The 26,154-nt window shown below is 52.7% G+C and overlaps 1 protein-coding gene across 4 annotated transcripts; it reads right to left on the bottom strand.

The window, feature by feature from the left end:
• Positions 1-1,612: 1,612 nt before the first annotated feature.
• SLC2A11 (solute carrier family 2 member 11) lies at positions 1,613-19,442 on the bottom strand. Of its 4 annotated transcripts, XM_045802502.2 has the most exons (12): positions 19,336-19,442; positions 15,101-15,199; positions 12,867-13,027; positions 9,327-9,451; positions 8,628-8,757; positions 7,880-8,028; positions 4,539-4,726; positions 4,339-4,449; positions 3,651-3,752; positions 3,494-3,569; positions 3,113-3,240; positions 1,613-2,881 (listed from the first exon to the last, which is right to left on the bottom strand). In XM_045802502.2, the coding sequence occupies exons 1-12, from the start codon at positions 19,354-19,356 to the stop codon at positions 2,681-2,683; spliced, it is 1,491 nt and encodes a 496-aa protein (XP_045658458.2). In that variant the 5' UTR covers positions 19,357-19,442; the 3' UTR covers positions 1,613-2,680. The 4 variants fall into 4 exon arrangements, with proteins under 4 accessions (XP_045658458.2, XP_045658460.2, XP_045658461.2 ...); XM_045802504.2 differs by lacking the exon at positions 3,651-3,752; XM_045802505.2 differs by lacking the exon at positions 4,339-4,449.
• Between the last annotated feature and the right edge of the window lie 6,712 nt (positions 19,443-26,154).

Below are 26,154 nucleotides of genomic sequence, written 5' to 3'. Positions count from 1 at the left end.
CTGTCAAATAAATAAATAAAATCTTTAAAAAAAAAAAAAAGAAAGCCCTCCCCAGACAGACCTACAGAATGACCATTTCCAGAAAGAAGACCCTCCCCCAGTTAATCCCATTGTGCCAAAAGCTGGTGCCAGGCTCGTATACACGCACAGCTCTCTCAATCCTCCCAGCAAGCCTCATTTTATAGATGAAGAGTCAAAACCCAAAGCGTTTGGTGCCATGCTCGGCACTCCCAGCCGGAAGTCCAAAGGTAGGTCTGCTTGCTAAGTTGTGTGCGTCAGCTTTGATACATTTTAACTTTTTTTAAAAGATTTTTTTATTTATTTGAGGGCGGGGAGGGGCAGAGAGCATCTCGAGCAGACACAAGCTGAGCATGGTGCCCCACGCGGGGCTTGATCCCGTGACTCCAAGATCACAACCTGAGCCGCAACCAAGGGTCAGATGCTTAACTGACTGAGTCACCCAGCGCCCCAAATTTTAACTTCTTTAAAAAAAGAAGAGTGGACAAAAGATTTGAACAGATTCCTCACAGAAAACGCCGAACGGCCATGTTGAGCACAGGAAAAGATACTCAATGTTATTAGGATGAGCACTGTGAAGATTAGTCATCAGGGAAGTGCCGCCATTAAACCACCAGGAGAGGCCATGGCGCAGCCTGCGGCCAGCCTAGAGGAAAGAGACGGACAGGGCAGGTGCTGAGCAAGGTCTAAGCACCCGCGGCTCTCAGACATTGCTCGCGGGCATTTAAAACAGTATGATCGTTTTGGAAAATTTCTTCTATAGTTTTGTTTGTTTTTCTTCTATAGTTAAACATACATTCACTATTTCTAAAGCTTTTATTTTATTCATTCATTCATTCATTCATTCATTCATTTTTTCATGGGCAGCAAAGCAACGTTTATTGAGCGATAGTAAAGCTTATTAACCGATAGGGCACAAAGCTCCCAAAGAGGGAGGGGACCAGAGTGGGTTGCCCTTAAAGATTTTATTTTATTTTATTATTTTATTTTATTTTTTAAGATTTTATTTTATTTTATTTTATTTTATTTTATTTATTTTATTTTAAAGATTTTATTTATTTATGTGACAGACAGCCAGCGAGAGAGGGAACGCAGCAGGGGGAGTGGGAGAGGAAGAAGCAGGCTCCCAGAGGAGGAGCCTGATGTGGGGCTCGATCCCGGAACGCCGGGATCACGCCCTGAGCCAAAGGCAGACGCTTAATGGCTGCGCTACCCAGGCGCCCCAGATTTTATTTATTTATTTGAGAGAGAGAGAGAGATCTAGACAGAGCAAAATGGTGCGGAGGGGCAGAGGGAGAGGGAGAAGCAAACTCCCCACTGAGCAGGGAGCCTGACATGGGGCTGGATCCCAGGACCCTGAGATCAGGACCTGAGCCGAAGGCAGATGCTTAACCAACTGAGCCACCCAGGCGCCCTTAAAGCTTTTATTTTAGTCATCTCTACTCCCAGCGTGGGGCTTGAACTCATGACCCAGAGATCGAGAGTCACACAGTCTACCGACTGAGCCAGCCAGGCGCCCCTAAACATACATTTGCTATTAAACTCAGCAATTCATTTACCCAAAAGAAATGAAAACATTTGTCTACACAACAACTTGTGCAGGAATGTTCATCGCAGTTTTATTCATGATGGCCAAGATTCAGAAACAGCCCAAAATGTCCATCAGCTGGTAAGTGGCCAACAGATGACGATACATGCATACAGTGGAATTACAGCTCAGCGACACGGAGGAATATATACTCATACATGTGACAACATGCGTGAAGCTCAAAACTTTTATTTGGAGTGAAGCCAGACACAAATGCATACGAAAAGTATGGAATTATATTGAACTCTAAAAAAAAAGCAAATGCGACCTATAGTGGCAGGTGGCAGGTCAGCGGTCACCTGGGGCTGCAGGTGGGGGGGGGGGCTACCAATTACCAACGGGCACGAGGGAGCTTTTGGAGTGATGCGAATGTTCCACTTTGATTGTGGTGCTTGTTTCATGGGCATATGCATCTGTCAAAACTCCTCAAATACATACTTTGTTTTTTAGAGGTGGGGGTTGGGGAGGGGCAGAGGGAGAGGGAGAGAGAGAATCCCAACAGGCTCCGTGCCCAGTGCGGAGTCTGATGTGGGGCTCGATCTCACAACCCTGAGATCATGACCTGGGATGAAATCAAGAGTCGGACGCTTAGCTGGCTGAGCCACCCGGGTGCCCCGAGATTTTATTTTTAAGTAATCTCTACACCCAACATGGGTTTCAAACTCAAAAGCTCCGAGATCAAGAGTCACATGCTCTACCAATGGAGCCAGCCAGGCGCCCCCAGAAATTTTTTTCTGACCACCCTCCTGCAACCAGGTCAAGCTCCCTAGTATGCACACACTTGATAATCTGTATTTTCTCTCACTGCATTTCCCTGAGTTTGTGGTTGTTTTTATCGGTTTCCTGTTAGTTAACTGCCTCTAGACAGGGAGCACCAGCAGGTCCCAATCCCACCCCTCTGGCTCACCACAGATTGCTAAGCACCTGGCACCAAGCCTGCATGCAGTAGGTGCTTAATAAGCACTCAGTAAACAAATGAATGCGGGAACTAGGGAATGCAGAGGGCCAGGACCCTCGGCAGGAAGCAAAGGAGAGAGCAACAGCTGGACCCGGGCCCCCACCGTACGTACAGAGCTACAGCTCTGTGGACAGGATGACTTCTGGGCCCGTCCACTCGGGGCCCTGGCTCTGCCTAGGGAAGTTGAGTTTGTGCAGTTCCTTGGAGATCTCCAGGAAGGTCTTGCCTTTGGTCTCGGGGAGGAAGAAGCCAGTATAGATGGCCGCACAGACACAGACACCGAGGAAAGGCACATAGAGAAAGTGGGACAAGCCCTCCTGTGGGTGGAAAGAGACACAGAGACCTGGTGTGGCCCTGTTCAGCCACCAGACAGAAGGCCTCATGACAGGTGGTGATGAGGGATTTGTCCCCCTTGGTTCAGATGAGTCCCAACCCCTCCAGCCTCAGGCTCCCTGGATGGAGACCTCCCGCTGGGGCTCTCCCGCTGCTGACAGAGGTAAAACCTAAGGCTAGGGCCCCAATGTTGGGGGGAGGCAGGGCAGGCCTACCTTGAGGAAGGGAAACCCCAGCCCAACCAGGAAGAGCAAGGTCCACACGAGCGCCCCGGCGACCATATAGGCGGCAGGCCGGGCCTTCTGGTCAAACAGCTCCGTGGCCAGGATCCCCGTCACTCCGGCTAGAAGGAGGAGCGGGGACAGGGGGCTGCCAGCCGGGGCTCCCTGCCCAGCCTTCCCCCCACCTGTCCATGACATGGGAATGGGGACCCCTTGTCCTCTCCTCCAGGCATTCCCTCCCAGAAGCCTCAGTACAGGTAGGCTGGGGGGAGGGGCATGCGGGTGATAACTGCATTCACATCCACCCATCCCGCACGCAGACTTTCGAGTTCCTTCTGCAAAGCCCGAAGCCCTGGGTTCCTTGGGCCCACTCACCAGGGCCAACGCCAAAGCTGAGGACAAAGGCAAAGATGCAGGACATGGCCAGGTAGGGCATCCAGGGGAAGGAGCTCTGCAGTAAAGGGGCAGAGGGTGTGAAGTGAGGTGGAGATCAGGGTGTCCCAGGTCGCAACCCTCACTCCAGCCCAGGTACCTGCAGGCATAGTGCCACTGTGAAGACAGTTCCCCAGCAGGCCATCAGGCAGTACCCCCCTATCAGCAGCACGCGGCGGCCCACCCGCTCGATCAGCACACACTGCAAAGAAAAGGAGCCCTGGTCACTGACACCCCCCCCCCCCCCCCACTGGCGCTGGAAGCATGCTTTCCTTGGTTTGAAGCTGTTGGGGGGACAGTTAGGAACAGTTGATTGCTTCAGGAGATTAAGACATTATTAATTTTTTAAGACTTTACTTATTTGAGAGAGAGAGAGTGACTGAGCGAGAGAGCATGAGCAGCGGGGAGGGGCAGAGAAGAGAGAGAAGCAGATTCCCCGCTAAGCAGGGAGCCCCACACGGGGCTCAATCCCAGGACCCCGAAATCACCACGCGATGGGAAGGCAGAAGCTCAACCGACTGAACCACTCAGGCTCCCCTATTAATTTTTTAAGTATTAATTTGGTCACTCAACTTCATTCAGTTTCCTCATCTCAAAATGGTATTTTAAGTGCACGGCCAACAGTTGGTGCTCAATAAATGCTGGCTAAGTCACCCCATTTGGACACAGTGACCTAGAGTGGAAAAGGGCTCAAGGTAGAGGACTTAAGTCCTCCGAGTGTCAGCCCCCACGCCCCCCCTTCCCCGCAGGGCTGGTGGAGGGTCAGCCCGAGCCCACGACAAACTCACACTGAGGCAGGCCGCAAGCAGCTCGCAGCTCCCAGTCCCCAAGACGGCATACTGGACCTTCCCCTTGGGGATCCCCGCCTCCCGGAACACGGAGGAGGCGTACGCGTACACCTGGAGAGGAGGGGCAGAGGGGCGGGCTGCCAGCGGTCTGCGGGGTCTGCAGCATCCCGGCCCTGCGTGGGGGACGAGGGGAGCCTCACCGAGTCGTTCCCGCAGAGCTCCAAGGCACTGCCCAGCACCACGAGGCTCGTCACCTGCCTCCGCAGGCCGCGATCCTGGAACAGCTCCCACGGGCGCCGCGCGCGCTGGCCCTGGCAGGCGGCGCGCTCCTCCTCCAGCTCCGCCAGCTCCCCCGCCACGTTCGTGGTGCCCCGCAGCCGATGCAGGGCTGGGGCGGGGGTAGAGGGCGCTGAGCCCTGGTCCCCCAGAGTGAGCTCCCACCTCCAACTCCGTTCACCCTCTCTCTGGGTCCCCCTGATCAGATGGGGGGCTCTTCCCCTGTCCCTGTCATTTCGGGGCATCACGGACCAAACAAGGCTTTAGGGATGCTCTTCCCCTGTCCCTGTCATTTCAGGGCATCACGGACCAAACAAGGCTTTAGGAGCTCGGGTTCTGCAGATATATCAGACTGGACACAATTGCGGCAGATTGCCATCATCCAGCGTCCCCAATTCTCCACCCTTCCCTGTACCCAGGCCCTCTGCTAGGTGATTTTTGCAGCAGTCCCCACCAAACGGGCAAGTATGTATCCCGCCCCTTGGCATTGGGCTGTGCCATGTGACTTGCTCTGGCCAATAGAATGAGGCTGTAGGGAGGGTATGCAAATTCCAGCCCAAGCCTTAAGAGACCTTGCTCATTTCCTCTGCTCTTCTACCATCATCATAAAAAGGTGTGTTGGGGCTAGCCCACGGGTCCCAGGAAAAGCAGAGATGCCCAGCTGGGACCCTCCTAAATTAGCCAATGCCCAGCAGACCTGCACCAGCGCCCAAGACCAGTAAAGCCACCAGCCAGGCGCAGCCTACATCAGCCAACCCCAGAGAACTCACAGAGGCTCGAACTAAGTGATTGCTTCTTTAGTTTGCCACTGAGATATGATTATTAGGCAGCCACAGAAAACTGATGAATTAATTAACGGGTACCAGGACCGGTTGCTACCATTCTGGGACCTGTAATCTATGATACTGATTCCAATAACAGGCAGAGATGGTGAGGAGGTTGGAAAAATAGAAGCCTGGGTATGCCAGGCAGTATTGCGGAAGAAAGAAAACAGACCTTATCAACGCCCGTCCGTACTCAAGGGAAGAGATCCTTATGTGGTGAAAACATGAACTGGTTGCTTTTAACTGACTATTCTAAGCTTACTCTAAAGAAAACATGACGGGTGCCTAGGTGGCTAGGTCGGTTAAGTGTCTGCCTTTGGCTCAGGTCATGATCCCAAGGTCCTGGGATCAAGTCCTGCATCAGGCTCCCTGCTCAGTGGGAAGCCTGCTTCTTCCTGTAGCTCCCCCTGCTTGTGCTCTCTGTTTGTCTTATTTATTTATAAATAAATCTTAAAAAAGAGAGAGAAAAAGAAAAACATGAGTTCAAAAAGACCTTCAGAGGGAACAAGATTTAATTAAATTTAACATATTCTGGAACTCACTAGGTCGGTTTAATAAAAAAACAAAAACAAAAAGTAAATGTGTTTCTCATCTCTAGTACCTCCAGTTACAAAAAGAGTTCCACGTTGAGTTACGGCCTGAAAGCAAAGATCAAATCCAAGCCCTGCCAGTGAGCCATGGACTCAGGGTAACAATCAAACTAAGGGTGTGGCTTATGCCAGTGCCTCGTAGACCCTCATGGCTGGAAAAGGGGCATCTGGGGGGCTTAAGGGTGTTGGCCCCAGCAGCCTGACATGCCCCAAATTCCAGTCATTCGGTCTTAAGAGGGAAGCATGTCTCAAAAAGACTGTGGGTGTGGCTTTTTGGCACATCGATCAAATACATAGAAAAATCACATTGTTTTTGAGAAAATCCTATTGACAAAAGGTCTGCCAGCCTGGATGAATAGGGGCCAAGACAATTTGAACTGTAAAGACTACTGTGCCCCAACTTTCTATGAGTCCATTTACAATGTCCTCTTCAGAAGCTGTCAAGGAGGAGTATCCCAGAGGACAGAAGCTGGAACCTGGGGAAACCACGGCCTGGGAGCCCCTCCCAGGGGGCAGAGCCAGGACGTGATCACGGAACATTCCCTACTGGAAAGGCAAAGAGATCTGGCAGCGTTTTCCCAGGAGCACCTTAGCATTAAGGACCGGGACTGCTTTCTGCTCCCCTTGAAATGAGGGTTAGTTCTGGTTACACTGTCCTACTTTCACCATTGTGTGTTGAGTTCAGAGGGGCAGAAGACTTGTGTTTTTAGCTCCTAGGTCTCTGGATCAAGAGAAGGCACATAAAGACTTGATGTGATCTTTAGATCCTGGACAGGAAGACTGATGCCATGATCCGATGAGACTGTGGGGTCCCAGATGACGCTGAGCGTGTTTTGCACAGGGGAGGGATATCAGGAATAGCTGTGGCCACAACGATAGGCTGAGAAGGTGCATGAGTGGGCCCTGGTCCTCACCTTTCTCTAAATCCATGCCCTGGTCATGTGAGAGGATATGCCACTGATTTGCCCATCCCTCGACTTTGGGTTCAGTGACCTCGCTGATGGGCTGTTCACCGGCATGCGGAGCAGAGATTTGCAAAATGCTCCTGCAGCTGGATATGCTTTCTTGGGGCCCTGCGGTCGCTGTGATAAGAACATCCCCGGGCTAGCCCGTTGGTACCAGAGTGAGAGGAGAGGCCTGCGCGGCAGAACTGAACGGCTCTGGCCCAGACCAGCCTGGACTGGCTCCCCGGGGATTCCCAGACACCGTGAGCCGCGCAGCTGAGATCAGCGGTTATGCAGCCAGCCCAGCAAGTAGATGAGCAGACGACGCAATGATGGATTGTGTTAAGCCGGGGATTTGGGTATTGTTCTTGGGCATCATTATCACGACCACAGCCACTGAATCAGCCCATCGGCAGCCAGTGACAGGGTTTCGTCTTGCGTACGTGCTAGAGGGGAGGGCTGTTCATTGGCACCATCCTGCAGTTCCCAGAGGTCGGGGCCCGGTCTGCTCTATCCCGCTGCCTTGGCACTTAGGACAGCTCCTTGGTAAAGACTTTTGGGTTTGTTTTTTTTTAGAGATTTTATTTATTTATTTGAGAGAGAGAGAGAGAGTATGAGCAGGGGGAGGGGCAGGGGGAGAGGGAGAGAGAGAAGCAGATTCCTTGCTGAGTGCAGAGCTGGACCCGGGCTCAATCCCAGGACCCTCAAATCATGACAAGGCAGACATTTACCCAACTGAGCCACCCAGGCGCCCCGATAAAGAGTTTTGAAGAGATGGATGGATGGCACAAAAGTGAGGGAGAGCATTTCCCTGATAAATGAAACCCAAGAAATGAGGATTCACATGCTGTGGACAGATGTGCCTCTGGGTCAAGGGTGGTTTGGGGACTCAAGGTCAGGGACTCACCTGCCAGGCAGGCCTCGGTGTCTCCACGGTCAATGAGGAGGTAGCGTGGGCTCTCAGGGAGCAGAGGGAGGGAGGCAAGCTGGAGCACCCCAGGCACCAGGCAGCTGGCCAGCAGCAGGGGCCAGGCCCCTGGGTCACCCAGGAGCTCCCTGGGGAGGCAGAGGAGAGGCCGGAGCAGATGCTTCCTTGCCAGAGCCCTGCCCACTAGCCCCCTACTCCCCTGACCTCCCCACGCCCCCTCCCCTGGGGTCCCCTGCCTGCCCGCCCTCCTGAGGGCAGAGGACCTGTATTGCTCTCCGCTTCTTTCTAACCAGTTGTGGGTCTGGAGGCCAAGATCCCTCCCATCCCAGGTAGGGTCCCAAGATAAAGCAGGGCCACGGCCCCACCCTATCTATAGCAACTCCTCTTTCAGGGCTCCAGGCTCTGCCCTCCCCTCTCTTTTCTGAGATGACCAGAACACGCTCCCCTTTAAAAGCCCAAACGTTCACCCTCTCTCTTGTTAAGGACTGTTCTTTGCTCCCTGATCTAGAGAGAAGGGAAAATGGTGATTCACACTGATGGACGGTTGAGTAATACCCGTTTTAGGCACTGGCCAGATGGGTGTAGACAGGATTTCAATACAAAGAAGATTTCTTAAGTCAAAGAAGCGACACCTTAATACACTTCATGGACAGAGGAGAAATTGAGGTGAAGGGCTTTTTCTGGCACCCCTCAAACCACTCAGGGCTCATGGAGACAGGGTGCTTACCTGAGTCCGACCACCTGACCTATCACGATCCCCAGGGCGGCAAAGATGGCTGGGGTCATGGCCACGGCTCCTCGGAGCTCCTTGGGGGCACTTTCCCCCAGGTACATGGTCTGGACATTCATGCTCAAGCCTAGATGTGTGCATAGCCACTAAGTTTCAGAGCACTTTCTTTCCCAGGAATAGATAACTAATATGGACATAGACACCTGCCTGTATAAACATAGCCAGACAAGAGCGGATCTGCTGATGGGTATCCCTAAAAGCCCAGGTAGATGTGCTCCCTCACATGACATGCCCCAGAAAGTGAGGAGCCCCTAACAGCCTACTCTGCTCCGTAGGGAAGATCTGAGAACTCACCCTTGATGCCTTTGTACCTTGGCTGCCAGGAAGCTCCTGGCTTAGAGTGTGGCTCAAATAGGGGACCTCTGTTAGCATAGGCTTGGGGATGTCTGTATTCACACCCCTGTACGACTTTTTCCTGTTTCCATATCCACTTTAAGCGTCTAGTTCTATGAGTCTTTTGAGATAAGCCATCTTGCAAAATGATCATTTTGCAAAAGAAGAGGTGGGCCTGAGTGGAAAACGTGAAGGAAGAGAATGCATGAATGCATGAAAGAAATAAAGAGAACGTGTGAGTGGATAAATGGAATAGGTGAATGAGTAGGAAGAGAGGCGGGATGAGCTGTCCTGCCCCCATACCTGCGCTGACGCCCACGAGCAGCCTGCCCAGCACGAGCATCTCGAAGGAGCCTGCTCTGCGGCTGAAGCCAAACAGGATCGCCGCGGCCGCCACGAAGACGTTATTCGCCAGGAGGGACTTCTTCCTGGGGGGAAGGGGAACACAGGCAAGAGAGGCTTGGGTTCACTCTGGGGGGGACTCTCCCTGGGAACCCCTCTTTGCAGCTCCAGCCAGCCCCACTCAGACCTGCGTGTGCACATGCGTGAGCTGCGTCAAGGAGCCTAAGCTACACAGACGGAAGTGACCGCTAGCTACGTGCCTAGGACCACCCCTGGCACGCCTTGAAGGCCACACTCCCACACCCCTCTCCCAACATCCCCAAGTTACTCTCCTTTCTGCCCGCACCAAGCTTGAGATGACAGCGTTTGTATTTTATGCCTCATCTGAAGAGAATGCTTCACGGCTTTCCTCCCACTCCTTTGTAAGATGAGGGGCCTCACACCTGATTTCTCAGACTCAGTAAAACCATAGAGAAGAAGAGCAGGGACTTTCAGCGTAAGGGAGATGCACTGAAAGCCAAGTACAGTCCCCATACATTTTCTTCCCTGTATTGTAGAGTCACTTCTCAGAACTTTCTGGCTGGCTGGGTGGCCCATGCCTAGTTCAGTGGGACAGACTGCAGCCCAGGGAGTGGCCACTAGAAAGTCAGCTGCTCCACCATGATGACGCATCAGCTCTGGGTTCCTGATACTGAGCACAGAAGTGCTGTCATACAGGTCGTGGGAGAGCTCATGGACCAACAGGGAAACTGGATGCTAGAGGAGGCCAGTATTCTGCTCAAAGGCAGCGGCACATTGGCGAGAGGATACGAACTAAAGCGTAGATCCCCTGTGTCCAGAGAATGGAGACTGGCATAGATCATAGCAAACTTGGTCCAGCGGTAACTCCAATTGCAAACTGGATATGGTTTCCTCGATGTTGTAAATTAATAAGTACTTCAGTTGTGGAGTATTTATTTGGTAAATGCATTTTCTTCCATTTCCATACCCAGACAACACCGGAAACGCTTAGCTTTCACCTGGCAGGGGCAGTAATACACTTTACTGACCCGCCCGAGGCTAGAGCGGCTCTCCAGCTCGGGGGCCGTGGTCCCTTCCGCAGGGCATCCTGCCGGCCCGCTTCTGTGATGACTTTCTGCTGAAAGGGCAAGGAGACCGGGCGCCAGGAGAGCACACCGGAGGCCTTGTAAGGCACACGTGTGACAAAGAGCGGAAACTTCACACTGAGGGGGCCGCTCCATCAGTGAAGTTCCTGAGGCTCGTCAGCCTATTTCCTCCGAAGTGCGTGAGAAATCACTGCCCTCCCTCGAAGAGCAATGGTCAAATCTTAGAAAGCATCTTCCATTTTGAGAGAATCCCACACTCTGGCACACACCAGGTGATTTGAAAACCTGGCAGCTTCGAGGGGAGCTGAGCACAGAGTATTCTCCACTGGGTCCACTCTAAGTGCACAGAGCTCTGCCACTTGCCTCTTTAGACCTAGGAGAGCCCATCGTGCTCCAAGTGACGGTGGCAGCTATCTAAAAGGAGAATCACAGGGGCGCCTGGGTGGCACAGCGGTTAAGCGTCTGCCTTCGGCTCAGGGCGTGATCCCGGCGTTATGGGATCGAGCCCCACTTCAGGCTCCTCCGCTATGAGCCTGCTTCTTCCTCTCCCACTCCCCCTGCTTGTGTTCCCTCTCTCGCTGGCTATCTCTCTCTCTGTCAAATAAATAAATAAATAAATAAATCTTAAAAAAATAAAAAAAATAAATTAAAAAAAAAAGGAGAATCACAACGCAAGACCTAGAGTTTTGGAGCAAAGCCACTTTACTTCAGTGAATTACCATCCTCTTAATTAGAAATAACCCTGGCCTTGTTGGTAGTCCCCACGCCAGACTGTAGGACCCCTGGTGGCCGTGTATCCATATGACACTCCTATGTTAAGGTTGGGTGTGCCCGGTAGCACTTGGTCACTATTTCAGTGATGCCCCATGGGGGCCCCAAAGGTTCCCATGAGCAACGTACTCATGTCAGCATGCCTACTTTTACACACTGCCACCCTTCTCCCAGGGCACACCAGGGGTGGGAGCTAATTCCTTCTCTTTTGCAGGAAAAGCCTAAATTTGTTTGGGAATGTGCCCCTACCCCTTAAGGTTCAGGTAAGAACCCGACCATCCAACCCAGACGTGGTGATCCTGTTCCCTATGCTCGTGACCCGGTGCTGGGCAATGAGACATGGCACCTTTTTTGAAAAGTTTTTTTTTTTCTTTCTTTCTGATATAAAGCATCAGCCAGGAAGAAATCCCCCTTCTGCTAGATAATGTTGCCTCTGAGTGAGACACTATCGTAGGCTTCCGGCTGACGAGACAAGGCTCTGAGTGTCTCCCTCGGGGAGAGGTGAATACATATGCTGGTGTATATGACGGGATGCTTGAGGAATGTTAGAAGGGGCACGTGTAGAGCTGATACACGGGAGAAACGCGTCTACACGTGCAGGGCGGCCAGCAAAGGGGTGGACTGTGGGAGCCATGTGCTTTTTCCTCCCAGCACTGCTTCACAGGTGCAAACGTGTGACCCACGGGGGGTCAATACCCATCTGTCTTGCCGGATTCTGAATCGTGAATGAAGACATCGGAGCTAGAATGCAGTGGGAGCTGATGCACTGTAAAGGCACCCTCCCCGGGAGGACGGTCCAACGTTGGGGCTGTTGAGATCCTCAGCACCGCCGTGGAGCCTGCCCTTTGTCAGACCCGACTTCTGAGTATTTCTTTTCATTCTATGAGCTGCTCCACGATCTTTCCGGTTATTACAATTTTTGATCAAGTCAGTCCAAGCCTGTCTTTCTCTCTCTCCCTCCTCTTTTAAGTAGACTTTTTATTTTTTATTATATTTTTTATTTTTAAAGTAGGCTCCACACCATGTGGAGCCCAATGTGTGGCTTGAACTTACGACCCTGCAATCAAGGCCTGAGCTGAGACCAAGAGTCAGATGCTTAACCAACTGAACCACCCACATGTCCCTTAAGAAGACTTTTTAAAAAATTGTATTTAAGTTAAGCTCCCTGCCCAACCGGGGTCTCAAACTCACAACCCTAAGATCAAGAGTCCCATGCTCCACTGACTGAGCCAGCCAGGTGCATTCATTCATTCATTCATTCATTCATTCATTCATTCAGTATGAGCCTGTCTCTCTTATTTGCACACCAAGAACTCCATCAGTTGGATTCAGAGAGGGGAATGAGGCCTGAAGAGGAAATACTAGTTTACGGCCCAATAGCAGTTGCTGGCGGACATGGAACTGGAGACCAGGAGTCCTCCCTCCCTCAGAGCACAAGCCTCCTCCCTCTACCAAATCCGCCTAGAAATGTGACCCTTATGATGAAACTGCTGGTAGGGTAGGAGGCTGGGGGCGTGCAGAGCTGGCCTGGGCCTACAGGGCCTCTTCCTTCTCCCACCTTCCTCAGCCTGCAGACTGGGGCGCCTCTCATTAAGGGGCATCGGGGCACCCACAGAGTACTTACCTTCCCAGCATGACGGCCAGGGGCCCGGCAAGCAGTGCTCCAAAGAGGCCCCCCAGGGGGTACAGAGACACAATGAGGGACCACACAAACAGAACTAGGTGATCGGGCAGTGGCTGGCCGGTACGCGCCCACCATGTCTCATTGATGAATTCCTGAATGTGCTGTGGACAGAGAAGCCAGTCAGCTCCCAGGGACAGGCCCGACAGGCTAGGCCTCCTCCCCCACAGCGCTCTGCCTCTGCAGAGCAGGCGCCAGGGCTGCTGGGCGGTACTGCTCCCCGAAAAAAGAAAAAAAAAATACTGCTCCCCAGCTGCGGGGCAGGAACAGAGTCACCTGAGCTCCTACTGCGTGAGGGCACTGGGCAGGGGTCCTTCACATACAGTGTCTCCCGGAGCCCAGTGCTGGCCGGTCTCTGTTTGCCCTTCAGTGTCCACGATCACCCCTCGGACCCCCACTTTTGGCCCAAGAATCCACCTGCATGGCTCTCATCAGTGCGCCCCCTGCTAACTGGCTTTCTGTAGGACTTGGCCAATGGTGAGCACCAGCAGGACATGAGAGAGAGGCAGGAGGGTTGTTTGTTTCTGGGTCCCCTCAGGCTGGGGGTCACCTCAGGCTGGCTGTGACACTTAACCAAACATCACCGCTCCTTTCAAGGGGTCCTATGCCACACGGCTCTTTCCTTCCAGTGTTGGTAACTGTTCCTTCCACATGTCCCTTTGGGGGTAGGGGCAGTAATGACTCCGGCATTACTAAGCTCTCCCTGGTCTGGCGCGTTCTCGCTGCCACACTCAATCTGTAAATTGTCCCTTGTGGCATCTAAACCGACCTGACTTATCTGGACTGTGCCACCTGTTTCCCTGGGACCCCGACTCTGACAGCCCTTAGAAGTGTTCTGTTAGGTACACATCACTCTGTTCACTGTTTAAACTGGGGACTAGACCCAGAGAGGTGAAAGGACTTGCTCACGACCTCAGCCACAGGTCAGGGCTGTAGCGGGTGGTCAGGACACCCCAGGCCCCCACCCCCAGAGCTGCGGTTCTAGGTAAGTGAACAGAGGCCACGGGGTTAGGAATGACTGTACTCGGGGAAGACCCAGAGACACTTCATTGTCCGACTGGTCTCAGGCCTCCCAACGGGATGTGAGGGAGGACGTGAGGACAGCAGTGGGTTTAGGGGTTGGGCCAGCTCTCCTCTGCTCAGGCCAGCTCAGGGTAATGGCTGTCAGCCTGGTGCCTGCCAGGTTTCTCTGGGGGAAGGACCATTTAGGGGAGCTGGGACCAGGCCCAGCCTCTCCTGCCCTTGGCTGGAAATCCATTTGGGGGATAGGAGGAGCCTCTGAGGCCAAGAAAGTCCCTTGGGCCAGCTCGGCGCCAGGTGCTGGGGGCACAAGGATGACTCAGACACTGAGAACAGACCGGCAGGAGGATAAGTGGGCCCCACACAACCAACATGCAATCGGAGTGGGGACAGCCTGCAAGAAGGGCTGGGAGGGAGGGGTGACTTCCAGCCGGGGTCAGGGCGGGAGGCTGTCGAAGGAAGGCTTCAGGATGGTGATGGTGTTTGGGGGTCCTTAGGGGCTTCTGTAGGTGCAGCGGAGAGGGCTTCCCAAGCACAAGAGGCTTAGAGAGAGGGCTGTGTGCATTTGGGGAACTGCATTTAACTTGCTTTGCTAGTGGGGTTCTGGGAGTGAGGGTAGGATACAGGTGGCCAGCTTCTGCTCTGAGGAGGCCTTGAACTTCAGGTGGGTGAGTCTGTTCCTCCTGTAGGCACTGGGCACTCACAGAGTGTTTCTGGACAGGGGAGGGGCTTGGTCAGGCTTGCGAGGCTGAAGGCAGGGAGGCCAGCGAGGAGGCTAAGCCAGGGATCCAGGCAGGAGAGACGGGGCCTGAACTGGAGTCGTGGCAGAGACACAGGGAGGAATGGCTAGCTAGTGGTAGTTAGGAAGGGCTCGGTGTTTGGGGGCAGGGGGCGGAGTCAAGGCTGACCCCCAGTGAACCGGGAAGACAGTAGAGTTGTCTGCTGACATCAGGGACCCAGGAGGACATGCAGGTTCAAGGGAGGATGTAGAGCTGGGTTTGAACCTGGACCTGCAGGACCTGTGCACCAGCTCAGCGAAGGTGCATGCGGGGGCGGAAGCACCACCGGGTGGATGCTGCCCTGAGCCCCACAGCGGGCATGTTAGCCCTCACCCCGCCCCCACTGGGATGGTGACAGTGGGCACAGAAAATACATACCAAAGTCGGGGCATTGATGATGGAGAGGTTGTAGCCAAATTGAAAAGTCCCGCCAATGCCAGCCGCACAGATGGTCAGGAGCAGGACCCTGCCCTGAATCTGAGGAGAGAGGGGAGGACACAGAGTGACCTTTTTTTTTTTTAATAAAGATTTTATTTATTTATTTGACACAGAGAGAGAGACAGCGAGAGAGGGAACACAAGCAGGAGCAGAGGGAGAAGAAGCAGGCTTCCCGCCGAGCAGGGAGCCCAATGCGGGGCTTGATCCCAGAACGCTGGGATCCATGACCTGAGCTGAAGGCAGATGCTTAACAACTGAGTCACCCAGGCGCCCCACAGAGTGACCTTTAACAGCCTTCACCTCCCTTCCAGGGCTGGAACCTACCGATCACAGCACTGCAATCTAGGGGAACCAGGCAGTGATGTTTCCACTTGGCAAATGAGGCAGCTGGCGCACAGAGGACAGGGGTCACCCAGGTCACACGGCCGGGGTAGCAGGGGAACCCGACTCCCGCTCTGAGCGCAGGACCCCGCTGCCCCCTCCCCCTCCTCCCCCATCAGCATTTCCCCCGAAACAGACAACAGCTCTCTGGCCCTCCGTGCCAGGCTATCCCTGGGCACGGCTGCCCGCTGAGGTTCCGGAGCACATGCTCTGAGCTGGGGCCCCCGGAGAGTGAAGCTGTGCCCCTGGCAGGACTGGAGCCACCCAGCCCCAGTGGCCTGCCCCAGCACAACATTCTCCAACAGACTGGCTGCGCCTCCTCTCACCTGCCAGCCTGTTCCCAGTAAGGCTAACGGAAGGGGCCGCATGGACCTCTATGTGTGGGTACTTGTGGGGCATATGAGGCAGCAGAGTGGCCGCAGCTGGCGGCTGTGCTTGGGTCCCCATGCCAGCTCTGCCCCTACTCACTCGTCCTCTCTGAGTCACTCGGACCTGGAAATGGTCATGCCTATTTCCAGGTGATGGGGGGTGGTGGGCAGCCAAGGTACACGTGTGTGGTACAACACAGAACAGTTTTCACCCCCGTGCAACGCCCTTAGAGATGGAGGGAGAACGCTCCAGAGCTCAACCCTCGGAGGTCCTGTCTCCTTAGGTCAGTGTATTTTTTAGGGATTCTCAATTTCATTAGTATTTTTCCTCTTCTAATGACAAAATAACATGCTTGTTAAAATGTTCGAAAATTCAGTATATGCCGAAAGTTCTCCGCTGACCCAAAGGCACAGCATTGAATTGCTCCTCTTGCATACTTCCCTAGGCGTGCACAAAGTTGGTGACCGTGCAAAAACCAAACCGTTGATCTTTTCCTAGTAAATCACACCGCCTTCTCGTTCTAGCAAATCACCCTGCAGATCTGAAGTCCTACAAGTCCATTTATGACTTTTTTAAGTATTTACATATGAGTTTCATGGCGGAAGGATGTTTGGCTAAAGATTTTCAGAAGAATTTCCGGAACCTGAGGACTATTTATTCATTTTATCCAACACCCAGTGCCTGTCCCAGCTAGGAACTGTGCTAGGGGCAGACAGCCGGGCGAAAAACTGATGTGCATTCTCCATTTGGTGAGATACTGTGCTGGCAGCGGGGAGGCTGAGGAAGGGGCTCTGGAGGGCAGGAGCTTGCCAAGGACCTCGCCACAGTCTAGGGACAGGTCCATCAGAGGACCTGCCCACAGTTCCCGTAAGGCCTAAGTAACTTCCCTCTGGAAGCCAGAAGCGGAAGCCAGGAGAGGACCCAGGACTCTGGTCTTACTGGAGTCACATTAAAGCTCCAAGTGGGCTCCATGGAGGTGAGCTTTCCACTAAGATAGAGGATCTGCAGGAAGTACCAAGAGAGGGGTGCCTGGGTGGCTCTGTCGGTTCGGCTCAGGTCATGATCCCAGAGTCCTGTGATCAAGCCCCTGTTTGGCGGGGAACCCACTTCTCCCTCTCCCTCTGCCTGCCACGCCCCCTGTTTGTGCTCTTTCTCTCCTTCCCTCTGTCAAATAAATAAATAAAATCTTAAAAATAAAAAAAAAGAAAAGAAAAGAAAAAAGGAAGCAGCAAGAGGTGACTGGCTCAGTTGGAAGAACATGTGACTCTTGATCTCAGGATCATGGGTTCGAGTCCCAGGTTGAGTGTAGAGATTAGTAAAAAAAAGAAAGAAAAATCAATAAACTAAAAAAAAGAGAGACACAGAGCCTGATGACAATTGAGCCCACAGGGCAGGAGATGCTGACAGGTCTCCAAGATAGCAGGAAATCTTTTTTAAAGATTTATTTATTTATTTATTTATTTGAGAGAAAGAGAATGAGCGGGAGGGGCGGAGAGAGAGGGAGAGAGAAGCTCAACCCGATTCCATGCTGAGTGTGAGCCCCACACCGGGCTCGATCTCAGGACTCTGAGATTAGAACTCGAGCCAAAACCAAGAGTTGGAAGCTTACTGCACCACCCAGGCGCCCCAGGAAATTATTTGATTCACTGAGATCATGCATGGAGATTGCCTAGTCCTGTGCCTGATCATGAAAAGCATTACAACATTAGCTATGACTGTGGTTATCAACTTGGTGAACAAATATTTCTTGCCTCCCTACTGTGGACAATAAACCAACTGTTCTAGGCGCTTCCAATAGAACCAGTGGGACAGGAGACAAAACCCGTGACCTCACAGAGCTTTCCTTCCAACGTGGGGGAGCGAGGGACAGGGAAGACGGCCAATAACAACATGAACAAGGAAAACGTACACTATGTCAGCTGGTGTGATGGAGACAAAGCAGGCAATGGTGCGAGGGAGTGTTTGGAGAGGATGGTCAGGGAATAGGCCCTGTGAAGGTGACATCTGCACAAGGACTTGAAAGACATGGGGGAATGTGCCATGCAGGTATTTGCAGGAAATCAGTGCAGGCTGGCAGAGGAGTGGGAGGACTGGGGGTACGGGGGAGGGCGAAGGGGCACCCAAAGATGGGTGGTGGGTGGCGTGGACGTTCTCTTCTGGCTGCCCCCACTTCTCTGTGAAGCAGGGCTCAGAGGGAGCGTGGAGGAGGAAATGAAGGTTGGGGAGTGAGGCGAGGGTGGGGAACAGTGGCAGGAGGAGGCGAGGCGACCAGGACCGCAGTGCCCAAGGGCTGCTGCCTCTCCGGGCGTGTCCGACCCGCCAGAGGACTCCAGAACAGCGCGGGCAGCGCCAGGGTTCCTGCAGACACGTGACCCCATGCAACCTTGCACTGGCCCCCAGGCCATCCCTGCGCACGACCTCCTGCTTCTGTCCCTCTGAGCCCAGCACCTAACTCCACTGGACAAACAAGCGCCAGCTATTTTTATACACTGACACCTCCGTTCAGCCTTCCAGAGTGACTGCGCCCATGCATTCATGCCGGTCTGCAATCCCTCGTCGGAAACGCCAGGGCCGGGCGCGTTTCGGAATTCAGACCTTTCCCGATCGCAGGAGGGCATCGAGCACGTACACATTTCTCCAGCATTCGCTGCGACACCGGGTTTGTGATACACAGCTGCCGCTGCCGGAGCCGCGCAAGTGCAAGCTCACGCGCGCCGAGAGGAGGGAAGCGCCGTCATCGCCGCAGGACCCTAGCCACCGCCGGAGAGGTGCATGCGCAGCCGGCGTTGTAGCAGCGCTTGCCCTCTTAGAGGCAGAGGCGGGTGCGCAAGCGCAGTGGGTGTTGAGAGCAAAGGGCTCGCGGAAAGAGCACCTGTGCGCGGAGCGCGAGCCCGGGACGTCGGCGCAGGCGCACAGGGCGCTTAAGGGGTGTGAGGCGCTTCCGCCGTCACCTGGGAACCAGGCCCAAAGGGCCTTTACTGTTCATCCTCCCTCTCGCCCTTTCCGTAGCTTTGAGGCTGAAAAGCCACACACTCCTTGGTCTGCCGAGCCTCTGCAAACCGGCAGGGAACTCTGGTCCGAGGTCACCACGGCCAATCCCGTGCAGTCGCCCCGGGAAGTCCCAGAGAGCTCCAGATTCACCCGAAACCCTGCCCTGGCCTCTCGTCCTCTTTCCCGCTGCCGTCCCCGGTGTGATGCCGGGTCCCAGCCTCGTTCCCCCTCGGACCTCCGCCGCTGCCCCTCCCGGCCCCTCCCCCCCTTCCTTTTACCCCCCTCAGGCCCTCCCCCGACCACCACCAGGGCGCGGCAGCCCCCAGTCCTGGGGAGGCCCCTGTCCCCACCAACGTCCCCCCCCCCAATCCAGGTGTCCCCACTCCTGACCCAGTGGAAGGGCAGAATTAGGAGGGACTGAAGAGTAGACCCACCAGTCTCTGGAGCGCTTTCATCTCAGTCCTGGCAGAGCCGGTGATTTGGGTGCAGAGAGGAGAACCGGTTTAGGGTTGATGGCATGAGAGGCTGGCCCTTGGAGGTAAGGAACCACAGGGTCCACTAGGCCTGGTTAATCTTTTATTTCTTAGGGCTTCTCAGACCCTGCATAGAATCCAGGACGTGGATAAAGGCCAAACTGAAACCAGACTTGCCAAAGACGCTCTTTGCAGTCATAGAAACACACCCGAAAATGGCCTTAGGAAGCCCTTTGAGCAAAGACTGTGATAGGACATACACCAGAATGGAGACTGCAGTATCTCTTTTGCTCTTGCCTGGTTTTTGTTTGATTTTTGCTGCTCTGAACTTTAAAAAAAATAATAATATATTTTTAAATTTTTTTAGAAAGAGAGTGAGCTCGCGGGAGTGGGAAGGGACAGAGAGAGAGAGAATCCCAAGCAGGCTTCTCTCTCAGCGCCCAGCCCAACTGGGGGCACCATCACTAGACCCTGAGATCATGACCTGAGCCAAAATCAAGAGTCGTTTGTGTAACTGACTGAGCCACCCAGGAATCCCTGCTGCTCTGAACTTTTAAAAACTTCTACAAACAGAGCCCCATGGGTGGCTCAGTCGGTTGGGCCTCTGCCTTTGGCTCAGGGCATGATCCCTGAGTCCCGGATGGAGTCCCGCCTCCAGCTCCTTGCTCTCCCTCTGCCTGCTCTGCCTGCTGCTCCCCCTGCTTGTACTCTCTCTCTCTGACAAATAAATAAAAATCTTTTAAAAAAATGATTTTCTAAGAACACCTGCATTTTTAAGGAAAAATACAGTAAGATAGGAGCAGTTGCTAATTGCATGAGTTCTCTGCACCTGTTGAGATGATCATATGGGTTCTACTTTACTGTTTATGAGCTCAGTTACATCAATAGAGTTTCTAAGGGTAATTAGTCCTTGAATTCTTGGGATAAACACAACTTGCTCACACTGTTGTAACTGTTGCTGTTAACACATCGTTGGTTTCGGTTGCTAATACTTTATTTAAATAGATTCCTTTCCTTCCAAAAAACAAAAGCAAAAACAAAAACCATTCCCCCCCCCCCCCGCAAATAGCTGTCTTAGTCAGTTGGGCTTATGGATATTTTGAGGTGGGTCGCCTAATGGACCTCGTTTGTATTCAGCAAGGGGGTATGTGGTCACTGTGTGCCCTTCTACCTCAGGTGTCCGTTGCTCAAGTTGGTCGCCTAAAAGTGGCCTCTACAATAAATAAGGATAAGACATACAGGTTTCTTATGAGGATTTAACATCATTAAAAATCAAAATCTAGTGGCACCTGGCCGGCTCCATGTTAGAGCATGCAACTCTTGATCTCAGTGTCATGAGTTCAAGCCCCATGTTGGGTGTGGAGCCTACTTTACAAATAGTAATAATAAAATTATAACATTAAAAATCTCGGGCACCTGGGTGGCTCAGTCGGTTAAGCATCTGCCTTCGGCTCAGGTCATGATCCCAGAGCCCTGGGATCAAGTCCCACATTGGGCTCCCTGCTCTGTGGGGAGCCTGCTTCTCCCTCTCCCTCTGCCTGCTGCTCTGCCTACTTGTATTCTCTCTCTCTGTCTGTCAAATAAATAAATAAAATCTATGTTAGGGATGCCTGGGTGGCTCAGTCAGTTAAGTGCCTACCTTCAGCTCAGGTCATGATCTCGGGGTCCTGGGATCGAGTCTGCATCAGTCTCCTTGCTCAGTGGGGAGCCTGCCATTCCCCCTGCTTGTGCACTGCCCTCCTCTCTCTCTCTGTCAAATAAATAAAATCATTTAAAAAAATGAGCATAAATAAAAGTCTATGTTAAAAGATACCATGAAAAGGTGAGACTAAAAGCTACCACATCAGAGAAGCTGTCCAAAAAAGTATTAGTATTCGGGATATATAAAGAAATCCTACATATCAATAAAAACAAGAAAATGGGCAAAATCTGTGAACAGAGAATTTATAAAACAGAAAGCAGAAGTGGCCAAAAAACACCGAAAAGATGGTCGCCTGCATCAGCAATCAGGAAATGCAAACTGGATCCACAGCAGAGTGTTGGTGTCACACTCAACAGACTGGCAGCTTCAGTCGGCCAACACCAAGGTGGCAAGGATCAGCTGGAATGGTCACTGGTGATGAACATGGAGATGGTGCAATGACGCCGGAGAGCAATTTGGGCAGATCTAGAAAATGGGAGTTGCAAACACCTGGCAACCCAGCCAATTCCAGCAGTTCCACTCCTGGGTCTGCCTGAAAAGAGGAACTCTTACTCCCATGCTCAAGAATTGACTGTTTGCAAAATTGGACAGCCACACGCAGAAGAACAAAACTGGACCATTTCTTTACACCATACACAAAAATAGACTCAACATGGATGAAAGACCTCACTGTGGGAAAGGAATCCAACAAAATCCTAGGAGAACCCAGGCGGCAACCTCTTCGACCTCTGCCGTAGCAACTTCTTCCTAGACACGTCGCCAAAGGTAAGGGAAGCAAGGGCAAAAATGAACTATTGGGATTTCATCAAGATAAAAAGCTTCTGCACAGCAAAGGAAACAGTCAACAAAACCAAAAGACAACCGAGAGAATGGGAGAAGATATTTGCAAACGACATACCAGATAAAGGGCTAGTATCCAAAATCTATAAAGAACTTATCAAACTCAACACCCAAAGAACAAATAATCCAATCAAGAAATAGGCGGAAGACATGAGCAGACACTTCGGCAAAGAAGACATCCATATGGCCAACAGACACATGAAAAAGTGCTCCATATCACCCGACATCAGGGAAATACAAATCAAAAGCACAATGAGATACCACCTCACATCAGTCACAATGGCTAAAATTAACAAGTCAGGAAACGACAGATGTTGGCGAGGGTGTGGAGAAAGTGGAACCCTCCTACACTGTTGGTGGAATGCAAGCTGGTGCAGCCACTCTGGAAAACAGTATGGAGGTTCCTTAAAAAGTTGAAAATAGAGCTACCCTATGACCCAGCAATTGCACTACTGGGTATTTACCCCAAAGATACAGACATAGTGATCCGAAGGGGCACCTGCACCCTAATGTTTCTAGCAGCAATGTCCACAATAGCCAAACTATGGAAGGAGCCTGGATGTACATCGACATGGATAAAGAGGATGTGACACACACACACACACACACACACACACACACACACACACACACACAATGTAATATTATGCAGCCATCAAAAATGAAGTCTTGCCATTTGCAACAACGTGGATGGAACTAGAGAGTATTATGCTAAGCAAAATAAGTCAATCAGAGAAAGACAATTATCACATGATCTCACTGATATGTGGAATTTGAGAAACAAGGCAGAGGATCATAGGGGAAGAGAGGAAAAAATGAAACAAGACGAAACCAGAGAGGGAGACAAACCATACGTAAGAGACTCTTAATCTTAGGAAACAAACTGAGGGTTGCTGGAGTGGAGGGGGGTGGGGAGGATGGGGTGGCTGGGTGATGGACATTGGGGAGGGTCTGTGCTATGCTGAGCGTTATGAATTGTGTAAGATTGATGAATCACAGACCTGAACTCCTGAAACAAATAATACATTATGTGTCAATAAAAATAAATCACAAAAAAACTCAAAAAAAGATGTATTTATTTGAGAGACAGAGAGCATGAGTGGGGGTGGGGCAGAGGGAGAGAGAGACCCCCATCAGACTCCCTGCTGAGTGTGGGGCTCCACAAAGAGCTCCATCTCAGGACCCCGAGATCATGACCTGAGCCAAAATCAGGAGTCAGACGCTCAACGGACTGAGCCACCCAGGTGGCCCTGGGTTTAACAGTCTGTGTCCAGGACCACTACTAATACTTGGATAATGTTCAGTTGCCCCTCCCTTCTCCCTGAAATGCCACCTGACACCTCGCCCAGGTGCCTGGGTTCCCCAGCCTTTAATTATTATCCTTAAGCCAGAAGCTGAGGTTTCTCCTCAGGAAACATTAACTGGGAGTTTAACCTTGAGCATGAAGGTCAAGGTGTGAGTCACTGATGGCCGGGTGCTCTATGCCAATCTTCTCAGCAAATTCTTCCGTGGGTGGATCAGTCTCCTTTGCAAATGAGTCCCTGATGATACAGAAATTGTTGGGGTTCAGAGCCCATGGCCAAGAAAGAATTCTGAGGCATCTTGGGTGCAAAAAGGTAGCGGTTTTATTAAAGCACGGGGACAGGACCCATGGTCAGAAAGAGCTGCACTGGGCTTATGACGAGTGGCTGATTATACACTTTCAAGTTGGGAGGCGGGTAGGGAGAGGGATTTGGAAGCAAGGTTTCCAGGACCTTGAGAGGCTAGCTGCTGCTGGGAAAAGGTCATTTATTACTATCTAGGAAACCCTAGTTGTGAGATCCTTCAGATGTGTACGGTCGGTGGGCCATATGCTTGGGGGAGATTGCCAACATGTATCTTGGGGAGGAGAGATAAAGGACGTTTCCAAAGGAATTTTTATATGTTAAAGAAGACTTACAGGATCCTGGGAGGTTGGGCCTCTCGCCCTTAGCAAAGTATTAACGTGGAGGCAGCTGAGCTCCCAGAGGAAGGTCATCTTGCCTGTTTCAAGGACTTGTCAATTGGCTCTAAGTAGTAAGGAATTTTTTTTCTTTTGCCTGTGTTTCCCACATCGCCCAAGACTCCACAAGGTCAAGCACGGACCTGCAACAACCCTGCTGGAAGTCGGAGCTGGTTTTCCTCAGATCCCAAGTCCGGAGGGCAGACCCTGCCTGATGGGGGAGCCCTGCCCGCCCAGCCCCAATAGTGCTGCCAAACCACAAAAGAGTTGGGAGTGTCGAAAGGACACCCCTTGACTCTTCCAACCCTTGGCTTTCTGCATTTGATTCTCACCTAGTTGGTGTCCTGAGAAGGTGGAAGTGAGGGGTAGGGGAAGAGGGGTGACCTGCCACAGCCACCAGCCCCTCACAATAGGCGCAGCCCATGGCTAGTGTAGAGTGGCGACAGCCCTCCCCCTCGGTGCGAGTTCACGCCTCCACGCCGCCTCCTACAAGCTAGGGCCTTTCACTCTAGAGATAGGGAAACTGAGGCTCAGAGCGGGCGGGGATCTGCCCTGGCACTCAGCAGGAAGCAGGGAGAAGTACTGCTCACGCTAAAAATAATCAATACAGCGCGCCTGGGGGCTCAGTCGGTTAAGCATCCTCCTTCGGCTCAGATCACGATCCCAGGGTCCTGGGATCTAGTCTCACACTGGGATCCCTGCTCTGCGGGGAGCCTGCTTCTCCTTCTCCCTCTGCAGCTCCCCACCCCCGTCCCCGCCGCTTATGTTCTCTCTGTCAAATAAATAAAATTTTAAAAACAAAAACAAAGACTGTGTTTAAAAATAATCAATACATGCAACGAGGTGGATAGAAATAGAGGGCATTATGCTAAGCGAAATAAGTCAGAGAAAGACAATTACCATATGATCCCACTGATACGTGGAATTTGAGAAACAAGGCAGAGGATCATAGGGGAAGAGAGGAAAAAACAAAACAAGACGAAACCAGAGAGGGAGACAAACCATAAGAGACTCTTAATCACAGGAAATAAACTTGAGGGGCGCCTGGGTGGCGCAGTCGTTAAGCATCTGCCTTGGGTTCAGGGCGTGATCCCGGCGTTATGGGATCAAGCCCCATATCAGGCTCCTCCGCTAGGAGCCTGCTTCTTCCTCTCCCACTCCCCCTGCTTGTGTTCCCTCTCTCGCTGGCTGTGTCTCTATCTCTGTCAAATAAATAAATAAAATCTTTAGAAAAAATTAACTTGAGGGTCGCTGGAGGGGAGAGGGGTTGGAGGGATGGGGTAACTGGGTGATGGACATTAAGGAGGGCATGTGATATAATGAACACTGGGTATTATATAAGACTGATAAATCACAGACCTGTACCTCTTTAACCAATAATACATTACATGTTAATTAATTGAATTTAAATTTAAAAAAATAATAAATACAGAAAAGCCAGTAAGACTCCCATGGGGGTCCAGGCCACACCCCCAGCAAGCCGGCTCTGCTGCTCTTTACCCCTACAGAAGCAACAGGGCCGCCTCTCGGACCGGCCTGTCCCAGAAAATGCCTCTGCCTGTTGCCCGGGCCTGGGTCCCAGCGCTGGCGCGAGCGGGACGTCCCACAGAGCTGGCCTCCAGACCCCCCAGGGACCGGTTCAGCCCGCTGGGTTCCGGAGATTTCCCCCACGCTGCTGCCACCCGCTCCGGCCACGAGGGGGCGACAAAGGCCAGGCTGTGCCGCAGCGCGCTCCCCCGAGCTCCTCCGGCCCCACCTAGCTGCGCCGCCTCGGGAGGGCTCCGTTCTGGCCCGGAACTCTCCGTCACCTGGTGCGGCGGCACTTCAGGGGACCGAGCTGCCCCCACAAAGCCTGGGCGTCTGAGCCCTGGCCTAGGCCCCGGCTTCTCCTCCTCCACCCACCCCCGGGTGATTTCCCTGCCTCTGTCCTGCGCACCCAGCCTGTGCCACACCAGGTGGGCCAGGGCCTGGGGCCGAAACTCTGCTGGCGGTCCCCCCTCCCCGCCTCGTCTCTGCTCCTTGAGGGCGGGCCAGTGGGCTGGGCTAGCGCCGTCCCCCCTGGAGTGGGGCTCAGTTCGGAGCCAGCCTCCCCCGCCCCGCCTCTCCTCCAGGGCTCAGTCTCGGGCGTCTCCGGGCCTGAGTGCTGGGCGGAGCCCTACCCCAGGGTAAGGTACCTAGCACCTGACTTAGGGTGCACCCGTTCTGGGCCTGCCTCAGCCTCTCTGGGCCTCCATTCCCCGGAGGTGCTGCAAAGTGG

The sequence above is a fragment of the Ursus americanus genome, chromosome 30 (genome assembly GCF_024610735.1).
Source record: "Ursus americanus isolate L20-20 chromosome 30, mUrsAme1.1.p, whole genome shotgun sequence".
Classification (NCBI taxonomy): Eukaryota; Metazoa; Chordata; class Mammalia; order Carnivora; family Ursidae; genus Ursus; species Ursus americanus.
Note: the sequence above shows the minus strand (reverse complement) of the source record. Positions and strands in the feature narration are given on the sequence as shown.

What these genes read in the sequence shown, in the direction of transcription:
- SLC2A11 (XM_045802502.2), bottom strand. Translation starts at nt 19,356, where the DNA reads ATGAAAGCGCTCCAGAGACTG. An exon ending in GCTCGTGGGCGTCAGCGCAG is followed by an intron (nt 8,758 to 9,326) that starts GTATGGGGGCAG and finishes GCACACATCTAG; the next exon opens with GCTTGAGCATGAATGTCCAG. An exon ending in CACCGAGGCCTGCCTGGCAG is followed by an intron (nt 4,727 to 7,879) that starts GTGAGTCCCTGA and finishes CCCCCGCCCCAG; the next exon opens with CCCTGCATCGGCTGCGGGGC.